Source organism: Nerophis lumbriciformis, linkage group LG28, assembly GCF_033978685.3.
Source record: "Nerophis lumbriciformis linkage group LG28, RoL_Nlum_v2.1, whole genome shotgun sequence".
Lineage (NCBI taxonomy): Eukaryota > Metazoa > Chordata > Actinopteri > Syngnathiformes > Syngnathidae > Nerophis > Nerophis lumbriciformis.
The window spans coordinates 8,665,389-8,688,158 of NC_084575.2; the positions used below are offsets into that span (position 1 = coordinate 8,665,389).

A 22,770-nucleotide genomic window follows, 5' to 3' on the forward strand; every position below is an offset into this window, starting at 1 on the left:
AAAGGTTGTAGCTGGGCCCCACCCGGCCATACAGCTGGTGGCACATCAGGCTGATTGAGTAGGTACAGCGGTATGTACCGCCCCTCGAAGATGCAGCGTTGGCTGGGGCGTTGTCCTCCGTGTTCCACTCTGCCTCCATGCTTTGGCTCCTCCCCTGTGAGGTGCCTACCTGTCAGGCAGTACTTGAGCGAGACTCCACAATATAATTTTTTTATTTTTAGAAAATTTGCAAAATTAATAAATGACTAGAATAAGCAGTGTGGGTGTACAGTACCTGTTCTTTTCTCCAAAATAAGGGTTAGTTTTAATTTTCCTGAGGGAACTCTCCTGAAAGAATCAATAAAGTACTATCTAGCAGCATTTACCTCTCTTAACTATGCTGAATCATTAGCTATAAGCTAACATGCATTTTTTCCCAAGATGGCGCAGCTGTAGTGGCTGCTGTTGGCAGGAGCTCTGTGCTCTTGTGTCATCCTTTTGTGTTGCTGATGTTTCCCTCTTGTTTTCATGTGGCATTTTTTTCATGTGGCATTTTTTTTGGCCTTTTGGTTCGGGACCCTTTGGTGTGACAAGGGGTGGCACTTTCGTGACTTTTGCTGTGCTTTTTTGTTAACTTCTGGATCTGTCTCCCAGTAGCCTTTTGGCCATGGAGACCAGCTGCTGGGTCTCTGCCACACAAGAGTACGTTTGGAGAGAATGGAGGAGATGCGGATGAAGAGACAGGGTTGCGGAGTTGGTGCTGAGCGCCGGGACGGACAGACTTCACAGTATCTTGGCTGACCTCTGTCTCCTTGGATGTATCTTCGCTCATCCATGCGGACTGGACACTGGCCGAGAGTTGGCGGGCAGCCGAGGGTGGAGTTGGCTCTCTTGGTTGCTTTGTTGGGTCAGCTCCTGTCTCTGGCCATGCTACCCCCACCGCAGAAGTCACCACAGTATATGTTTCAGGTTGTTTTTTTTGTTTGTTTTACTTTTGTGGCTGTGTGTAGAAGTGGCTGGTTGCATCAGCTCTGCTCTTTTAATGTCTTTAATGTAATTTGTTTTCTTTGATGTTTCCCTCTTACACACATGATTATGTGTGCTATGGCTATGAGTTTTTTTCCCCTTGGCCTCAGTCTGGACCCCCTCTCCAGGGCACAGGATTTTTTTTTTCTTTCTCACCCCCCGCCCCAGCGTTTACCTGTTTCTCACCTTTTTTGTAAGGGGCGCTGGAAGTTGGCAGACCCGTCAGCAATCCTGTTCTGTCTCTCTAATGTTTGTCTGCTCTTGAATGGGATTGTGCTGAAAATATTAATTATTATTATTAGTCCTGGGTTCGATCCTGCGCTCGGGATCTTTCTGTGTGGAGTTTGCATGTTCTCCCCGTAACTGCGTGGGCTTCCTCCCACCTCCAAAGACATGCACCTGGGGAGAGGTTGATTGACAACACTAATTTGGCCCTGTATGTGAATGTGAGTGTGAACGTTGTCTGTCTATCTGTGTTGGCCCTGCGATGAGGTGGCGACTTGTCCAGGGTGTACCCCGCCTTCCGCCCGAATGCAGCTGAGACAAGCTCCAGCACCCACCGCGACCCCAAAAAAAGGGACAAGCGGTAGAAAATGGATGGATGGATGATTCTGACTCTGAAAACAGCAGCACGCACACAAAACACACTGTTAAAGACATTGTGTGTAAACCGTATCATATTGTAACGACCTGGCAATTACAGTTTGTGTGGGGTTTTGGAGTTGTCCGACTGTTTGTGTGGCCAACAACGTATCAGTGACTGAGCCGAGTGTGTGCGTGTTGACGCAAGTGAGAGAGAGTGGCTGTCGTTAATACGACAGATTGTTTTGGCGTTGTTGCGGCAGAAAGTGACCGGTTTTGCAGGATAGTTTTGTTGCTGATGTTTTGATGTGTTTACAGCCGACCCTAATCAGTTTTGATCAGCACAGTGATTGTTGATGGGCCATCTACTCCTCCTCTTAAAAACGTTGCAGCAGAAGTTACAATAGTTGACTAACAGTTTTCAGCATTCTGTTGTGACCGTTTGTTGTCACCTGTCATTTATAGAGCAAAATGTACATAATTAATTGTTGAGTTCCTCTTGTTTATAGTGTAGGTTGGAATTGTTTTAAACCATAGATTTGCTGTGCAGGAGAACAGCAGTGAGCAATTTTGCAAGCACGTGCCTTAGAGGGAACGATGTCCATTGTTCAGTTTTCTTTAATACATAAAATCGTAGTGAATGAAAGCAGCGTGTAAGGTTGTTGGTTGGATCACTCACCCTCTCCAGGAGGCTCATCTCCTGGAAGTCAGGGCTGGTGTTGGCCAGCCGCTGAAGGGTGTGTGTCAGGTCGTAGTCAGTGCTAAAGTAGAAACCGTCTGTTGTCAGCACATTGTTTAGCATGGACAGGAATGTCTTATTCTCCTGCAACTAGAAAAGCCCAAAAAACACATGTTTTCACAGGGTTTGTGTATTTAAAACAGTGCCAATTTCAACAGTTGTTCTGACATGTAAACGCTGACCTCTTAAAAGCCATAGTTGCACAAGGTGGTGCAGTTCACCTCAATACCAGTTTGGATTAGACTTGTGTTTCTACAGTGTAATGACTGTGATTTGCTTTCATTGAACAACACATATTAAAAAAATGCTAGAGTGCTGTATGTTGAAATTTTTTAACCAGAAGAATGCCTACAATCAATATGCGGAACCCATTGCAGTGCAGTGCATCCGGAAAGTATTCACAGTGCTTCACTTTTTCACGTTATGTTAAAATAGAATAAATTCATTTTTGTTCCTAAAGTTCTACAGACAACAGAAAAAATAATGACATTGTAAAACATATATAAGTATTCACAGCCTATGATCGATACTTTGTTGATGCACCTATGGCAGCAATTACAGCCTTAAGTCATTTTGAATACGATGCCACAAGGTTGGCACACCTATCTTTGGGCAGTATCGCACATTCCTCTTTGCAGCACCTTTTTAGCTCAATTGGGTTTGATGGGAAGCACTGTTTTTCATCCAGGATGTCTCTGTACATTGCTGCATTCATCTTAGTCTAGTCAGGGAGGTGACCAAGAACCCAATGGTCACTCTGTAAGAGCTGCAGCATTTCTCTGTGGAGAAAGGACAACCATCTCTGCAGCAAACCACCAATCAGGCCTGTATGGTACAGTACAGTGGTCAGACAAAAGCCATTTCCTAGTAAAAAGGTTTACCAAAATGCACTTCAAAGACTCTCTGACCATGAGAAACAAAATTATCTGGTTTGATGAGGCAAAACTTAAACTCTTTGGTGTGAATGACAGACATGTTTGGAGGAAACCAACTCATCACCAGACCAATATCCCTACAGTGAAGCAAGGTGGTGGCAGCATCATGCTGTTGGGGATGTTCTTCAGCAGCAGGAACTGGGAGACTAGTCAGGATAGAGGGAAGGTAATTGCAGCAATGTACAGAGACATCCTGGATGAAAACCAACGCTTTCCATCCAACCCGATGGAGCTTGAGAGGTGCTGCGGCTAAAGAATTGGCAAGGGTGAATTGGCGAAACTGCCCAAAGAACGGTGTGCCGTATTCAAAGACTTGAGGCTGTAATTTTTGCCAAAGGCGCACCAACAAAGAATCGAGTGAAGGCTTTTAATACTTATGTGCATATGATTATTTTTTAGTTCTTTATTTTTTATACATTTGCAAAACTGTTTTTTTTTTTAACTTTAAATGTTGTCATTATGGGGTATTTATTGTATATAAAATTTTAAGGGGGAAAACATCTATTCCATTTTAGAATAAGGCTATAATGTAACAAAATGTGAAAAAGATACTTTCTGGATTCACTGTACTGTATCAATGCATTTAATGGCCGAATTCAAGGGTTCTTTGAAGTTGTTTAATTGTGACAGCCTTCGCACAACACAATGACATCAGCACACCAAAATCGCACACTGTGAAGACTGCAGACTCCAAATTGGGACACAGCTAATGTCTTTGCAGGAGCACAGGTAAACATTGGCAATCAACTGTTATTTTTTAATGAACCTTTACAAAAAAAATCCTGTTGAGATTAAAAACAACTTTTTTCAAGGGAGTCCTGTCTAGAGGCAGTAACATTTCACTCAAAGGTACAACAAACAACAATATAGCCACATGAGTAAGCACGGATTAATTATAACAAGTGCACATTATTGAGCTCTGTCTGAACATAAAAGCATTTAAGGTAAATGGGTCGTACTTTTCTACCTTTTTAAGAAACTCAAAGCGCTTTGACACTATTTTCCACATTCACCCATTCGCACACACACATTCACACATTCACACACTGATGGCGGGAGCTGCCATGCACGGCGCTAACCAGTCTCATCAGGAGCAAGGGTGAAGTGTCTTGCTCAAGAACACAACGGACGTGACTAGGATGGTAGAAGGTGGGGATTGAACCAGTAACCCTCAGATTGCTGGCACGGCCACTCTCCCAACTTCGCCACGCTGGATAAAAGGATAAAAACAAAGTCAATCTCCAGTTTTTGCGCAGCATGTTCTGAGCAAAAGAAGTTAAAGTTAAAGTTAAAGTCCCAACAATAGTCACACACACACACTACGTGTGGTGAAATTATCCTCTGCAGTTGACCCATCCCCATGTTCACCCCCTGGGAGGTGAGGGGAGCAGTGAGTAGCAGCAGCAGCAGCAGCAGCAGCAGCTGCGCTCTGGAATCATTTAGTGATTTAACCCCCAAATCCAACCCTTGATGCTGAGTGCCAAGCAGGGAGGCAATGGGTCCCATTTTTATAGTCTTTGGTATGACTCGGCCGGGGTTTGAACTCACGACCTTCCAGTCTCAGGGTGGACACTCTAACCACAAGGCCACTGAGCAGGTCTGAGTTGTCGAAGGTCTTTTTTTGCCCAGCTCTGTCCGAGTGAAAGGCACAGAGAGAAACAGCTGATTATAGGGATAAGAGTCAAAAGTTCTCTGTGTGATTAAAATACTAATGCAGGGAGGCAGTAAATAAAAGTGCACCAATGTACCTGCCTCCTCCCCAACCCGGAGATGGCACTCCACCCTTTTCCGGGCGAGAACCATGGACTCGGACTTGGAGGTGCTGATTCTCATCCCAGTCGCTTCACACTCGGCTGCGAACCGATCCAGCGAGAGCTGAAGATCCTGGCCAGATGAAGCCATCAGGACGACATCATCTGCAAAAAGCAGAGACCTAATCCTGCAGCCACCAAACCGGATCCCCTCAACGCCTTGACTGCGCCTAGAAATTCTGTCCATAAAAGTTATGAACAGAATCGGTGACAAAGGGCAGCCTTGGCGGAGTCCAACCCTCACTGGAAACGTGTCCGACTTACTGCCGGCAATGCGGACCAAGCTCTGACACTGATCATACAGGGAGCGGAGCGCCAAAATCAGACAGTCCGATACCCCATACTCTCTGAGCACTACCCACAGGACTTCCCGAGGGACACGGTCGAATGCCTTCTCCAAGTCCACAAAGCACATGTAGACTGGTTGGGCAAACTCCCATGCACCCTCAAGGACCCTGCCGAGAGTATAGAGCTGGTCCACAGTTCCACGACCAGGACAAAAACCACACTGTTCCTCCTGAATCCGAGGTTCGACTATCCGGCGTAGCCTCCTCTCTAGTACACCTGAATAGACCTTACCGGGAAGGCTGAGGAGTGTGATCCCACGATAGTTAGAACACACCCTCTGGTTCCCCTTCTTAAAGAGAAGAACCACCACCCCGGTCTGCCAATCCAGAGGTACCACCCCCGATGTCCACGCGATGCTGCAGAGTCTTGTCAACCAAGACAGCCCGACAGCATCCAGAGCCTTAAGGAACTCCGGGCGGTTCTCATCCACCCCCGGGGCCTTGCCACCGAGGAGCTTTTTAACTACCTCAGCAACCTCATCCCCAGAAATAGAAGAGCCCACCACAGATACCCCAGGCACTGCTTCCTCATAGGAAGACGTGTTGGTGGGATTGAGGAGGTCTTTGAAGTATTCTCTCCACCGATCCACAACATCCGCAGTCGAGGTCAGCAGAACACCATCCTCACCATACACGGTGTTGATAGTGCACTGCTTCCCCTTCCTGAGGCGGCGGGTGGTGGTCCAGAATCGCTTCGAAGCCGTCCGGAAGTCGTTTTCCATGGCTTCCCCGAACTCCTCCCATGTCCGAGTTTTTGCCTCCGCAACCGCTGAAGCTGCGCACCGCTTGGCCTGTCGGTACCTGTCCGCTGCTTCAGGAGTCATATGAGCCAAAAGAACCCGATAGGACTCCTTCAGCTTGACGGTATCCCTCACCGCCGGTGTCCACCAACGGGTTCTAGGATTACCGCCACGACAGGCACCAACTACCTTGCGGCCACAGCTCCAATCAGCTGCCTCGACAATAGAGGCGCGGAACATGGTCCACTCGGACTCAATGTCCAGCACCTCCCTCGTGACATGTTCAAAGTTCTTCCGAAGGTGGGAATTAAAACTCTCTCTGACAGGAGACTCTGCCAGACGTTCCCAGCAAAACCTTGCAATGCGTTTGGGCCTGCCAGGTCTGTCCGGCATCCTCCCCCACCATCGCAGCCAACTCACCACCAGGTGGTGATCGGTAGAAAGCTCCACCCCTCTCTTCACCCGAGTGTCCAAAACATGAGGCCGCAAAACCGATGACACAACTACAAAGTCGATTATGGAACTGCGGCCTAGGGTGTCCTGGTGCCAAGTGCACATATGGACACCCTTATGTTTGAACATGGTGTTCATTATGGACAATCTGTGACGGGCACAAAAGTCCAATAGCAAAACACCACTCGGGTTCAGATCCGGGCGGCCATTCTTCCCAACCACGCCTCTCCAGGTTTCACTGTCGCTGCCAACATGAGCATTGAAGTACCCCAGTAGAACGAGGGAATCCCCCGTGGGAGCACTCTCAAGTACTCCCTCGAGCGAATCCAAAAAGGGTGGGTACTCTGAGCTGCCGTTTGGCGCGTATGCGCAAACCACAGTCAGGACCTGCCCCCCCACCCGAAGGCGGAGGGAAGCTACCCTCTCGTCTACCGGGTTGAACTCCAACGTGCAGGCTCTGAGCCGGGGGAAAAACAAGAATTGCCACCCCAGCCCGTCGCCTCTCACTGCCGGCAACGCCAGAGTGGAAGAGAGTCCAGCCCCTCTCGAGTGAACTGGTTCCAGAGCCCTTGCTGTGCGTCGAAGTGAGTCCGATTATATCTAGCCGGAACTTCTCGAGCTCGCGCACTAGCTCAGGCTCTTTCCCCCCCAGCGAGGTGACGTTCCACGTCCCAAGAGCTAGCTTCTGTAGCCGAGGATCGGACCGCCAAGTGCCCTGCCTTCGGCTGCCGCCCAGCTCACACTGCACCCGACCTCTATGGCCCCTGCTATGGGTGGTGAGCCCATTGGAGGGGGGACCTATGTTGCCTCTTCGGGCTGTGCCCAGCCGGGCCCCATGGGGACAGGCCCGGCCACCAGGCGCTCGCCATTGTGCCCCGCCTCCGGGCCTGGCTCCAGAGGGGGGCCCCGGTGACCCGCGTCCGGGCGAGGGAAATCTGGGTCCTTTATTTTTATTCTTCATGGAGGTCTTCGAGCTGCTCTTTGTCTGATCCCTCACCTTGGACCAGTTTGTCTTGGGAGACCCTACCAGGGGGCATAAAGCCCCCGGACAACATAGCTCCTAGGATCATTGGGACACGCAAACTCCTCTACCACAGTAAGGTGGCAGCTCAGAGAGGAGAGAATAGAATAGAATAGAATAAAATAGAGTTTTATTGTCATTATTACAGTGAACAGGTTCAAAGAACAACGAAATTGGAGCGAGGAGGAGTGAAATTATTATTATTATTATTATTATTATTATTATTATTATTATTATTATTATTATTATTAATTATTATTATTATTTATCTTACGGTATTTCAAAAATAATATTGAGCAAAATTTAATTGAAATATTGTCGGTGTGGCCCTCCAGCAGTGCTTGGGTTGCTTACGCGGCCCCCGGTAAAAATTAATTGCCCACTCCTGCTTTAGACTGACTGGCGGCTTAACAGAGACATGCGGCACACATGCATCCACAAAAATATACGCCACACACAAATACCCCACACCCCATCCAACGCTCTTGACACGAATACCTTAGGAGTGACGGACGGCTGGGCAGTGCCTGAAGAGCTGCAGCCTGCTACCGTAGCACCCCACTCCCTCCCCTCTGTTGCAAGTTGTATGTTGTATATGTGCTTTGCTATGGAGTTTTTTTCCCACTCCAGCCCCTTTAGGAGCCCAGTCTAGATTGTATTTTTTTTATTCATCCTCCCCCAGCGTTTACCTTTTTCCCATCTTTTACGGGGCGCCTTGTGTTGACCCATCAGCGTTCCTGTTCTGTAACCCTGTACACTGTTTGCTTGTTTAATCTCGAACGGGTTTGTGCTGAAAACAAAGTTGTGTTGTACTTGTGCAATGACAATAAAGACCTACCTACCTACCTTTATAAAAAATGTTGTGTATACAAATTAAGTGTTTAAAATTTCAAGGTTAAAAAAAAAACCAGTGCTGACAAATTCAAGGCAGAAAAATTTGCTGCTTCAAAACGCAAGACCCACTTTGGGTAAATTGATGCAATTGATCCAGCCAATGAGGTGTCAAGTTTCAAGTCACGTGAAATGGGTCTTACAAAGAGGCAGGTAATGCACTACAGGCGGCCAGTCCGTGTAATCTTCTTTATGAGCTCGGATCCCTTTTCATGAATACTTTAAACAGTGAAGATATGAATTAGTGAGAAACTGCAAAAGCGTTTCCACAGAGTATTCTACACCAAAAAAGTAATCTATTTATTATTGTGTGAATGCCCAAGCATCCACACAAATAGTAGTCTACACCACAAAATCATTAGTTAAGCTTAAGCTTGTCAATATTCAAACAATTTTAACATCCATTCTACTTTCTAGCCGCATTTCAGTTCACCTTCAGTATTGGAGCATTCATTTTAATCAAAATTGCACAAGTGCTAGTTACATGTCATTTTCAACGGCTGAATTAATCCCTTTAGAGAGGTTTGGCCTAATGGATAACATATCTGCCTTTAAACGCAGTGACTTGGGTTCAAATCCCGGAAGAATTAAAAACATAAATAGTTGTTTGATAATTTAGAAATCTATGAAATTCGAATGAATGGAATATCTTCCCACATTTCTCAACCGATTCAAACCATTCAACCTTCAACACATTTCAACATCTTAGAAATTCCAACTACCAATTTTCCAAGTTCCAAATAATTCCAGGAATTCCAAGATTATATTTTCAATTACAAATTGCTACTACATCAACATTTCTCAACCGATTAAAACAATTCCAACACCAACTCATTCATCCAATTATAGAACCTTTATTTAACCAGATGAGAAACCCATTGAGATCAAGATCTCTTTCACAAGGGTGACCTGGCCAAGACGTCAACAGCACATGTCACAGAGCAGTTTCAAAAAAATAATACGTTAAGACATACATTTTAAAATACATAAGAGAACTGTAAAACAAAAAAGATTTACACCTTTTAAAAACACAGGCACTGTGCAAACGTCTCTCGCTGTCTGTCCCTCAGGACAGAACGGAAGGCTCCAAATGGAAGTAGTTCTGTAAGTTTCAGTTTCGTCTGCAATGCATTCCATGCCATAGGAGCAGCAATGCCAAAAGCTCTTTTGCCAAATTCCGTCCGTACATGAGGAACAGTTAAAACATACAAATTGTTAGAACGTAACGCGTAAGAGCTGCTTTTTCTTTGTAACAGAGTACACAAGTATGGAGGTATTAAACCTAAAAGAGCCTTATAAATGATAGTCAGCCAATGTGTGTATCTGTGTGCACTCAATGAAGATGAGTCTGACTTCATATACAGTTGACAATGATGGGTGAGACTACAACAGCCAGTAACAAATCTTAGTGCTGAATGAAAAACAGTGTCCAAGGACTGGAGGCATTTAGATGAAGCACTAAAATAAAGCACGTCTCCATAATCAATTACAGGCAAGATAGTTGCTGTCACCAATTTCTTTCTGACTTTAAGAGAGAAGCAGTTTTTATTTCTAAAAACGAAACCAAGCTTTACCCTAAGCTTAGAGACTAAGTTGTTAATATGGCCTTTAAATGAAAGCTCCTGATCAAGAGTAAAACCCAAGTACTTGTAATTTAAGACCTGCTCTATAGGGTTTCCATTTGATGTTACGATATTTGGAATATTTTCTAGTAGCACCCTTGAATGAGAGAAAAACCATTACCTTGCTTTTATCTGTATTTAAAACCAATTTAAGATCAAATAAGCGAGCCTGGATGACATCAAAAGCAGCTTGTAAAAACTCAAAAGCCTGAGTGATGGAGGTTGAACCGCAATAAATAATGGTGTCGTCTGCATAAAAATGGTACATTGCATTTGACAAATTATTGCAAAGATTATTTAAGTAGATAGAAAATAAAATGGGCCCCAGCACTGAGCCTTGTGGAACTCCTTTGGTAATGTCCAGTAATGAAGAGGTGGTCCCAGCCACCTGTACACGCTGTGTTCTGCTGGAAAGATAGTCTGTGAACCAGCAGCAGCATTTTTAGATAATCCAACGTGATGAAGGGCTTGAATTAACAGACTGTGGTCTACTGTGTCAAATGCTTTTGACAAATCAATAAATAGGGCAATTGCATTATTTTCTATATTCCTAAAAATTCTCGATTTTCCCAAAATTCCCAAATCACCAGGGAATTCCCATTGAAATTAATGAGACATTTCTCAACCCATTTAAAAAATTCCAACACCGACCTGTTCAGCTCATGAATTTCATTACATGGCGCCATCTTGGAAGTATGCTAACTGTTCTAATGTTAGCACATTTTATATGATCGTAAGCTAATTATGAACATTTTACTCTTACAATCATGGATTTCTTTACTTTAAACCATTTTAGAATTATCCTCCTACCTGTTCCCCTGTTAATATGTTGTTAGCATGCTAACATTAACATGGTAACTTTATACTAGCATTTTAACTGATTTTGTACTTTGTACCCTAATAATCATGGATTTTGTTACTTGGCGCCATTGTAGAAGTATGCTAGCTGTTCCCCAGTTAGCATGTTCATGTTAGTTTGCTAACATGACCAAGCTAACGTGTATGGCAGCATTGTAGCAACGTTTGTACGTTTTAACCTACTAGTCATGGATTTTGTTACTTGGTGCCATGTTAGAAGTATGGTAGTTGCTGCTCCGTGGCCTTGTGGTTAGAGTGTCCGCTCTGAGATCGGTAGGTTGTGAGTTCAAACCCCGGTCGAGTCATACCAAAGACTATAACAATGGGACCCATTACCTCCCTGCTTGGCACTCATCATCAAGGGTTGAAATTGGGGGGTTGGAATTGGGGGTTAAATCTCCTAAATGATTCCAGAGCGCAGCCACCGCTGCTGCTCACTGCTCCCCTCACCTCCCAGAAGGTGCAACAAGGGGATGGGTCAAATGCAGAGGGTAATTTCATCACACCTAGTGTGTGTGACTATCAGTGGTTCTTTAACTGTTCCCCTGTTATCATGTTAATGTAAGCATCTTAGAAGTATGCTAGCTGTTCGCCTGCTACCATGTTAATGTTAAAATGGTAATGTTTTATGTTAGCATTTTAGTATTTTTTTTACTTTTCAACTTAATAATCAAGGATTTTGTCCCTTGGCGCCATCTTAGAAGTATCCTAGCTGTTCCCCTTTTATCATGCTAATGTTAGCATGCTACCATTAGAATGCTAACACTTTTTGAAAGCATTTTAGTTAATTTGGGTTTTTTTGGGACGGCGTGGCAAAGTTGGTAGAGTGGTTGTGCCAGCAATCGGAGGGTTGCTGGTTACTGGGGTTCAATCCCCACCTTCTATCATCCTAGTCACGTCTGTTGTGTCCTTGGGCAAGACACTTCACCCCTTGCTCCTGATGGCTGCTGGTTAGCGCCTTGCATGGCAGCTCCCGCCATCAGTGTGTGGATGTGGAAATACTGTTAAAGCGCTTTGAGTACCTTGAAGGTAGAAAAGCGCTATACAAGTATAACCTCCTATGATATGTGTGTGTATGTTACTCATCAGTTACTCAGTACTTGAGTAGTTTTTTTACAACATACTTTTTACTTTTACTCAAGTAAATATTTGGGTGACTACTCCTTACTTTTACTTGAGTAATACATCTCTAAAGTAACAGTACTCTTACTTGAGTACAATTTCTGGCTACTCTACCCACCTCTGATTGCAATGATTGTTCATTCCTTGTTGTACATTGGAGAAGGGGCGATGTAGTGGATGTTCCTTATGAGCATCCGTAGTTGTGTATGTATGTTCGGGGCATGCGCAGTTGGTTCAGTAAAGTCTACACCACTGAAGTGGACAGCCGAGTGTGTGTCACTGATTTCATGTAGGAAATACAACGGAGACGCAGGGATATGTTATAGGTGAGGGCATCGTGGCTGCCACAGGGTGGCGCAGTATGTCAATACAATCACCCTGTAACATCTCCCTTCCTTTAGTAAAGTATCCACACTAGAACAATGCTGCCTGTAAATCAACTGTAGACCATCAACATACTAGTAACACCAGATTCAACCTCAGATAGCAATACCTGGTTCAACATTCAATATCAGATATCAAATATATAGCAATAGAACGTAGTACTACATAGTAGCAGGATAAGAACACACCAGTCATCAAATCACAATCAATCAGAACATCAATTTTTTTTTATTGTTACAACACTCACTCCTTTTTTTCTTCTTTTTTTTTCTTCAACAAAATTCACAGTCCATGTGTGTTTGAAAGTGCAAACAGTCCATGCATGTTTTATTCGAGTGCGTGTGTGTGTGTGTGTGTGTGTGTGTGTGTGTGTGTGTGTGTGTGTGTGTGTGTGTGTGTGTGTGTGTGTGTGCGTGCGTGCGTGCGTGCGTGCGTGCGTGCGTGCGTGCGTGCGTGTGTGTGTGTGTGTGTGTGTGTGTGTGTGTGTGTGTGTCACAGTCCATGTGTGACCAAGAGGTCAAGTCTGTCAGGAAATCCTCCCACTCCGGGAGAAAGTCCGGCCCTCTAGCACACGACGCGGTGTGTCTCTGGCCTGTGGAGAATACAGCGGTGACCTTGGGGCCGGTGAAGATCTTGGAGACTCCCCAGCACCACCAACACTGTCTCTTTTGCCACCTCCACTCGCAGGCTGCTCTGGGGTCAATTGTGGTCGAGCCAGCGGTTGGGCAGTGGTTGCCTCGGCCGGTCGAAGATCAATTCTGTTGCGTCGATATGTGGTCCCCTCTACGTCGACCAGATTGGACCGGAGTCCCAACTGCTGCAGGCATACCCCTCTCCTCCATCCTGTCCATTTTGGGTGCCGCGGTGAGGATATGACATGTTCGAAGCCCCACTCCCTTGCAAATGCCCGGATTTCACTGCACGCAAACTGGCTTCGCCCATCCGAAATGGCTCTGTCCGGGACGCCATAACGTGCAAACTGTGCCTTGATTCGTCGGATTGTGGTGTCGGCCGACAAGTGAGGGAGCAGGTCGATCTCCCAGAAGTCAGAGTAGTTGAAACTTGGAATGTGCTTAATACTATGATTAAAAAATATTGCAAAAAGGATTTTACAGCATAAAAGATGACAACTCAATTATTGAAAATATACCGTTTGCAGAAGAAATAGCTGAGGAATACGATACGTTTTTTGTGAATGTTGGCCCAAATCTGGCAAAAAATATTAATTTTAATATGAATGATGAGAAAAAGTTAAAGCGTGTATCTGACATTAAAAATTCAATGTTTCTTGGCGGTGTTTGTGAAAGTGATGTGTTAGAACTGGTCAGAAAGTTTAAAAACAAAAAATATGTCGATGGTAACAACGTGGATATGTCACTTGTTAAAGAAGTGATGGATTGTGTTCTGAAGCCGTTTACTTATATATGTAATAAATCTTTATATCAACTGGAACGTTTCCTTACAAAATGAAAATTGCTAAAGTTATTCTGATTTCGAAAAATGGTGATAAACATACATCCATCCATCCATTTTCTACCGCTTATTCCCTTCGGGGTCGCGGGGGGCGCTGGAGCCTATCTCAGCTACAATCGGGCGGAAGGCGGGGTACACCCTGGACAAGTCGCCACCTAATCGCAGGGCCAACACAGATAGACAGACAACATTCACACTCACATTCACACACTAGGGCTGGTCTCAAATTATAGACCGGTGTCTCTACTACCTCAATTTGCAAAAATTAATGAGAAATTATTTGTAAATAGACTTGATAAGTTCATTGACAAACATGAGCTACTGAATGACCATCAGTATGAGTTCAAGAGTAATCGATCGACATCCCTAGCAGTGATGGACTTTGTAGAAAACATAGCTACAGCAATAGAAAAAAGCAACACACCGTTGGAGTATTTATTGACTTATGTAAAGCTTTTGACACAATCGATCATTCCTAACTTCTGCAAAAATTGGAAAATTATGCCATAAAGGGTGTTTCACAACAGTGGTTAAGTAGTAATAGATCTCAATATGTGGAAATTAATAAGACTAAATCACAGCCAAGAAGAGTAACTTGTGGGGTTCCACAAGGCTCGGTTAAAGTTAAAGTACCAGTGATTGTCACACACACACTAGCTGTGGTGAAATGTGTCCTCTGCATTTGACCCATCCCCTTGTTCACCCCCTGGGAGGTGAGGGGAGCAGTGGGCAGCAGCGGTGCCGAGCCCGGGAATCATTTTTGGTGATTTAACCCCCAATTCCAACCCTTGAGTGCCAAGCAGGGAGGTAATGGGTCCCATTTTTATAGTCTTTGGTATGGACACTCTAACCACGAGGCCACTGAGTAGGCATTAGGTATTGGGACATAAGTTATTTATACTTTATTTAAATGATATTTGTTCAGTATCTAATAAATTGAAATGTCAATCAATCAATCAATCAATGTTTATTTATATAGCCCTAAATCACAAGTGTCTCAAAGGGCTGCACAAGCCACAACGACATCCTCGGTACAAAGCCCACATAAGGGCAAGGAAAAACTCACCCCAGTGGGACGTCGATGTGAATGACTATGAGAAACCTTGGAGAGGACCGCATATGTGGGTAACCCCCCCCCCCCCCCTCTAGGGGAGACCGAAAGCAATGGATGTCGAGTGGGTCTGACATAATATTGTGAGAGTCCAGTCCATAGTGGATCCAACATAATAGTAAGAGTCCAGTCCATAGTGGGGCCAGCAGGACACCATCCCGAGCGGAGACGGGTCAGCAGCGCAGAGATGTTCCCAGCCGATGCACAGGCGAGCGGTCCACCCCGGGTCCCGACTCTGGACAGCCAGCACTTCATCCATGGCCACCGGACCTGTGCCCCCCCCCTCAAGGAAAAGGGGAGCAGAGGAGAAAAGAAAAGAAACGGCAGATCAACTGGTCTAACAGGGGGGCTATTTAAAGGCTAGAGTATACAAATGAGTTTTAAGATGGGACTTAAATGCTTCTACTGAGGTAGCATCTCTAACTGTTACCGGGAGGGCATTCCATAGTACTGGAGCCCCAATAGAAAACGCTCTATAGCCCGCAGACTTTTTTTGGGCTCTGGGAATCACTAATAAGCCGGAGTTCTTTGAACGCAAATTTCTTGCCGGGACATATGGTACAATGCAATCGACAAGATAGGACGGAGCTAGACCGTGTAGTATTTTATACGTAAGTAGTAAAACCTTAAAGTCGCATCTTAAGTGCACAGGAAGCCAGTGCAGGTGAGCCAGTATAGGCGTAATATGATCAAACTTTCTTGTTCTTGTCAAAAGTCTAGCAGCCGCATTTTGTACCAATTGTAGTCTTTTAATGCTAGACATAGGGAGACCCGAAAATAATACGTTACAGTAGTCGAGACGAGACGTAACGAACGCATGAATAATGATCTCAGCGTCGCTAGTGGATAAAATAGAACGAATTTTAGCGATATTGCGGAGATGAAAGAAGGCCGTTTTAGTAACACTCTTAATGTGTGACTCAAAGGAGAGAGTTGGGTCGAAAATAATACCCAGATTCTTTACTGATTCGCCTTGTGTAATTGTTTGGTTGTCAAATGTTAAGGTGGTATTATTAAATAAATGTCGGTGTTTAGCAGGACCGATAATCAGCATTTCCGTTTTCTTGGCGTTGAGTTGCAAGAAGTTAGCGGACATCCATTGTTTAATTTCATTAAGACACGCCTCCAGCTGACTACAATCCGGCGTGTTGGTCAGCTTTAGGGGCATGTAGAGTTGGGTGTCATCAGCATAACAATGAAAGCTAACACCGTATTTGCGTATGATGTCGCCTAGCGGCAGCATGTAAATACTAAAGAGTGCAGGGCCAAGAACCGAACCCTGAGGAACTCCGCACGTTACCTTAACATAGTCCGAGGTCACATTATTATGGGAGACGCATTGCATCCTGTCAGTAAGATAAGAGTTAAACCACGACAAAGCTAAGTCTGACATACCAATACGTGTTTTGATACGCTCTAATAAAATATTATGATCGACGGTATCGAAAGCAGCGCTAAGATCAAGAAGCAGCAACATAGATGACGCATCAGAATCCATCGTTAGCAGTAGATCATTAATCATTTTTGCGAGGGCTGTCTCCGTAGAGTGATTTGCCCTGAAACCGGATTGAAAAGGTTCACAGAGATTGTTAGACACTAAGTGTTCATTTAGCTGCTGTGCGACAATTTTTTCGAGGATTTTCGAAATAAAGGGAAGGTGGTAGTTTACCATGAGGTCAGGATCAAGGTTAGGTCTTTTGAGCAGAGGATGAATAACCGCTTTCTTGAATGCTAGGGGAACAGTGCCAGAGGAAAGTGATAAGTTTATAATATTTAGCACTGATGGACCTAATAATACAAAAAGCTCCTTGATAAGTTTCCCAGGAAGTGGGTCAAGTAAACATGTTGTTTGTTTTATCCCACTTACACGCTGTAATAGTTCCGCTAATGTTATTTCATCAAAAAGAGAGAGACTATTTTGTATTGCAGTATCCGTCGTAGATACAGTTGTATCTGTGTTAATAGAACCCAGTTGTAGCTGGGATGCGTTGTCTTTAATCTCCTTTCTAATGAGTTCAATTTTCTTATTAAAGAAATTCATAAACTCATCTGCCGAGTGGGTGGAGCTTTTGGGAGGAGTAATTTATTATGTTTGCAGATGATACAAATGTATATTGTTCAGGAGAAGACTTGAAGGAAGTGTTGAGGATAATAGAGGTTGAGTTGATTCAGCTAAAAAATGATTTGATATTAATAAGTTATCATTAAATGATAAGAAAACTACATTTATGGTGTTTAGTGGTGCAAGGACAAATTGTGAAGCAAAATTAAAATTAAATCTAGTGGAAATTGATAGAGTATATGAAACTAAATTCTTGGGAATAATAATTGATCATAAATTATGTTGGAAACCGCATATTGAATATATAAAGGGAAAAATATCCAAATCCATTGCTATTCTTTATAAAGTAAAACACATGCTGAATAAGAAATGTCTGCATGTGTTATATTATTCTTTTGGGGAAATGTTTATAAAACAAACATAGACCCAATAATTAAACTTCAAAAAAGGGTCATTAGAATAATACGCAAAGCGTGCTACTATGAACATGCCAATCCATTATTTATAAGTTCTAATGTGTTAAAATTTTCAGATATTGTGTTTTTAAAAACAATGGATATTATGTTTCGAGTAAAGAACAAGCCTTCCAGCTTGTATTCTTAGGTTATTTAAATTAAGAAGAGAAAACTATGATTCACGGGGGGTATTGCTTTTTGAAATAGGTAAAGTAAGAAAGAATATAAAATACAAATGTATTTTAACTTTAGGAGTTAAATGGTGGAACAAGCTCAGTGATGAACTGAAGACATGTAGTTCTTTGTTAAGGTTTAAGAAAGCCTTGAAAGGTGAAATCATTGAAAATTATAAAATATAGTAACAATTACTTTCATCCCATTGATTTTTTTTAACGTTGATGTTCCAGACAATCTAATTTTCAGTGAATGTATAGGATAGGCAAATATAAGCTTTGGCTTCAGCCTATTCCTTTTTCGGTCATTCTTTTTCTTTTATTTTCTTTTTGTGCGTAAATGTGTATGATTGTTAAATATGTCTAATCTGTACTGTTAATCTGGTCACACAAAATGGTTGATGGTTGATTATATGACCGAAATAAACTTATTTAATTCATTATCACATCATTCTAAATGTATAGACTATAAAGTTCACAAACATAAAGAGGGATCCTCGTGGGCCAGGCCAATGTTTCCTTTTCTCTAAACTAAAACTGGGGAAATGCGTAGAGTGTTCTGGGCTTCACTGAAGACATGATTTTATTTCACAATTCCTTGAGAGAAAAAAAGGCCTGGTTAGGCGTGTGTATAGCAGTATGTGTGCTGTATATAGTGACATGACATATAATCATGTCATGTGTGCCTTCCTTGGGTGAAGCCAGGTTTACAGCTATGTTGTGACATGTTGTTATTATGCTGTTTGTTACATATTGTTATGTTATGTTGCAGCTATTTAAAATAGTTTTGTTCTGGCCCAAAATAAATTGGCCCTTTGAAACATATCTTTGTCTTTGTGTGTTGTATGTAGACCACATTGCTTAGCAGAGTTCAGTGATGCAAATGCATGTCAAGGAGATCAACAGATTGTATTATTCTTCAGTGCAATAACAGTACTGAAATGAAGGTTAAAAGGGCATTAATGGGAGCCTTAAAAAATATATATATATATATAAATATATATATATACAGTATATAAGTAACTAAATAGTTACTTTTCACAGTAACACATTACTTTTTGGTGTAAGTAACTGAGTTACTTTTGAAATAAAGTAACTACTAACTGTAACTAGATACTGGTTTTCAGTAACTAACCCAACATTGGTTATCAATATCAGTTTTATTTACAGACTAATATTTATATATCAGTCAAATATTTTTATTTCAACAGGCCCTGCGATGATCTGGCGACTTGTTCAAGGTGTACTCTGCCTTCCGCCTGAATACAGCTGAGATAGGATCCAGCACCCCCCGAGACCCCAGAGGGACAAGCGGTAGAAAATGGATGCATGGATGGATATTTTATCACTTCAAGCCCCTTGGACACCTTTGTTTACTTGATTTCTCTCTGAGCCATGAATCTACTGTGAATATTCTGTCCTTCCCTTTAACAAAGACTCATCGGCTAATGTAGGCTGTGGACGGGTATGGAAGCTCATAATTTGTCAACTGAGATGTCCATGCACCTTGGAATAAGACTGGTGTTTCTGAGTGACACAAATGTCATGTGAAAAGGCAATATAAAATAAACAGCCATTATTTTAAAAATAAGCACAAAAAAATTCCTTTCATTGTATAATCAGTATTTTTTTACCCTAGTACTTGACTTGTAATTTCAAATGCTCATGAAGGATTTATTTCATCACAGCAATAGTATGTAGTTTATTACTGATTCATCGTGGGGCAGGAAATAACAGATGGTTTATAGACTGTAACAAGAGACGACAAACAGTGTTGGGACCAGGCCCGGCCCTAACCAATCTGGCGCCCTAGGCAAGATTTTAGGTGGCGCCCCCCCCCCCCCCCCCCCCCCCCCCCCCCTCACAAGAAACCGAATAGCTTTATCTTTGACCTTTTTTTTTACTTACAACTATACCTAATATATAAAGGGGTGGACAAGTGATTATTACCTGCAGGGCAAACATTAGCTAACCAGAAGGCAATAACAATGTATACAAAAAACACCTGCTTAAAAGATCTAATACCTGAGGAATGTAAGGTGGGAGTACAGTAATTACCTAACGTTACATTATTATTTTCCATAACAATTTAGCCCCCTCCACAATATTAACCCGACGTTAAAACAGAACTAGCTATTTATTGATTAGCAATTGCCAAATCATGTAACATTAGCTTAATGCTAACAAGCCAGGTTACTATCACATTCTGTAACAGACAAATAATTTCATGTAGGCTAACGTTACCTACCTGCTACCTCTGTCTTTTCTCGTTTCTACTCCTCTTCTTTTCTCTTTTTTCTTCCTTGGGCACCTGACAGTTTTGGCCGTTTTGACATCTTGTGTTGATTTTTTGATGTGGTGACGTCGAAAAAGAGTCATGATACGGTAAGGGAGGGGGGGGGGGGGGGGGAGGGGGGTGGCGTAATGTTGTAACAAATAATATTTCTATTAAATAGGCTTTACTTTGCATTTTAATTAACGTGGGATTATTTTTTGTATTTACAAATAATAGTACCAACTTTCTTTCTTTTTTTTTTTTTCTCCAACATTTGTGGCACTGGCGTGGCGCCCCCTGATGGACGGCGCCCTTAGCATTTGCCTATACGGCCTATGCCACGGGCCGGCCCTGGTTGGGACTAACGCGTTACTGTAACGCCGTTAGTTTCGGCGGTAACTAGTAATCTAACGCGTTATTTTTTATATTCAGTAACTCAGTTACCGTTACTACATGATGCATTACTGCGTTATTTTAGGTTATTTTTTATGTAGTATCGGCTAGAAACAGAAGATCTGAGTGTGTTTTATTGGAGCGCTGCGGTGTCGTCCTTCTGTGTCACAAGGAAAAGAAAAGGCGTGCTTTGTGTGGGTGGGGGCTGGGGGGGCTCCCAGACCGTAGTCGAAGAGCGCAGGGGAGACGTTCCTCCAGGGCCTATGTACTTCGGGACTAACAACCTTCACTTTGCCCGGCAGTGGGTCTTTACAGCTCCGGACTTGAGGGTGAATGACGAGGCCGGCGGTTTGTTGCAACTTTGTGACTTTATTGGTGTCTTGCACGCATACTTGCCAACCCTCCCGAATTTTCGGGGAGACTCCTGAATTTCAGTGCCTCTCCCGAAACCATTCTCCCGAAAATCTCCCGATTTCCAGCCGGACAACTATATTGGGGGCGTGCCTTAAAGGCACTGCCTTTAGCGTCGTCTCTCACCTGAAAAGGAGATTATTATTTATGTCTCCGTTATCCGTAGGTTTATCTGTAACCCATAAAGTAGGCAGGCACGGAGCTATTTCTCAGCGTGTGTTTATTCCAGCCGGCATGTTAATACTGTAGCGGCTGGCTACGAGGTGTTAGCCAATGACTGTGGCTGGGGGGCGGGACTTCCGGGAGAGATAGGGAAGTGACGTTGTTAATAGGAAGTGGGTGTCCGAGTTTTGCCGGGAAAAGGGATAGACATACATTGGAGCTGTTGTGTGGTTGAATTACATCTTGTGCAATAAAGACAAGACAAGACAAACAAAGAAGTCGTATGAGCCTACATTCCTGGGATTATTACAATACACTGACACACAACATCTGGATTATCATCCTGCATTGCTTCAAAACTACGGCACGTTGTAATATCCAAAATTTCCAGCCGGACAAACAATATTGGGGGTGTGCCTTAAAGGCACTGCCTTTAGCGTCCTCTCTCACCTGAAAAGGAGACTATTATAAATGTCTCCGTTATCCATAGGTTTATCTATAACCCATAACACGGTGGCCGAATGGATATAGTCACTCATGAACGGTCAGAGAATCACAAGGCGGCAGCAACGCAGTATTATGGGCCACCTTGCAAGCAACATTCCGTGCTCATTTGCGGATGTTTTCAACAAATCCGTGAAGGATATGTTCCCGGATTCAGAAATCGCTCGCCAGTATTCAAATGGCAGAACAAAAGCAACTCAAATAGTGAAAGGTAAGTGTTATTTTTTTTTTAAGTAAGCAGCAAGTACAGTAGGGGAAGGTGGGGCTAAAAGTCACAGGGGTACACTAATGTTTATAATCATAAACGTAATCTTTTTGTTGCAATAAATAGTGAAAAACATAAGTAATGGATGGGATAACTTCTAGTTTAGATATGTAAAGCGTGTCAACCCGAATATGACGTTTTGAACCAGAAGTTGCCTTGAGGTTGTCATGTCTGTGTTGATCATGTTTTTGATTGGCCATGTGCTGTTTGTTTTTTGGACGCTTTTTAGTTCCTGGTTGTTCACTCCCTTGTTTTGTTTCCATGGTTACCCATTAGTTTCACCTGTTCCACGTTTGGACTCACACACCTGTCACCAATAATGTCACTGTTATTTAAGCCTGTCTTTTTCTGTTGGTCGGCCTGGCAACATTATCTGCTGTTACCCTTGTCACTCATGCGTTGATTCCATGCCATTGTTCCATGATCATTTCCATGCTTGTTCCAAGTAAGTTTTTGTTTATTCATGTCACGTTCAGCAGTTCTTTTGTTTCATGTCCTTAGTCTACGTTAAGTGTAAGTTTTTGTTTCATAGTCAAGTTTGTACCTCCGCCTTGTGTGCGCCTTTAGTTTGTTCTTTTTGTTACAGTAAAAATAAATATGTCCTTACCTTCACGCCATGTCCGCTCCAACTTTTATTGCATCTCAGGAAAACAAACCCGCCATAGTCCATGTTATGACAGGGGTAAGTTGTCACACTGTGTGACAACTTACCCCAAGAGTCGAGAGTAACATGTCTCCATCATTTAACTGGAATAATTGTACATTTTTCTGTTTTGTTTAGGCTAAGCTGAGTCTATTTGTACAACCTAAAATAATATTTCTTTGCAGATGCAGGACTACAAACGAAAAACAGAACGTGGATGGTTTTCGAAAGATGCGATGGAGGCTGCTGCTGCAGCTGTTGTTAAAGGCGGTCTAAGCATCAGAAAATCAGCCAGCATCAATGACGTAAACTATGAAACCTTAGGTCGTTATG

General features: G+C 43.2%; 1 protein-coding gene across 1 annotated transcript in view; it reads right to left on the reverse strand.

The window, feature by feature from the left end:
* Positions 1 to 19,181, reverse strand: part of LOC133570707 (phosphatidylinositol-3-phosphatase SAC1-A-like) — a 63,003-nt gene extending 43,822 nt beyond the window's left edge. Inside the window, exons 1-4 of the mRNA XM_072916577.1 lie at positions 19,162 to 19,181; positions 13,054 to 13,589; positions 3,343 to 3,407; positions 2,267 to 2,416 (exon numbers count right to left, since the gene is read on the reverse strand). Coding sequence (XP_072772678.1) covers positions 2,267 to 2,416; positions 3,343 to 3,407; positions 13,054 to 13,589; positions 19,162 to 19,181 — 771 coding nt within the window. The remainder of the gene's footprint in view (positions 1 to 2,266; positions 2,417 to 3,342; positions 3,408 to 13,053; positions 13,590 to 19,161) is intronic.
* Positions 19,182 to 22,770: the final 3,589 nt, after the last annotated feature.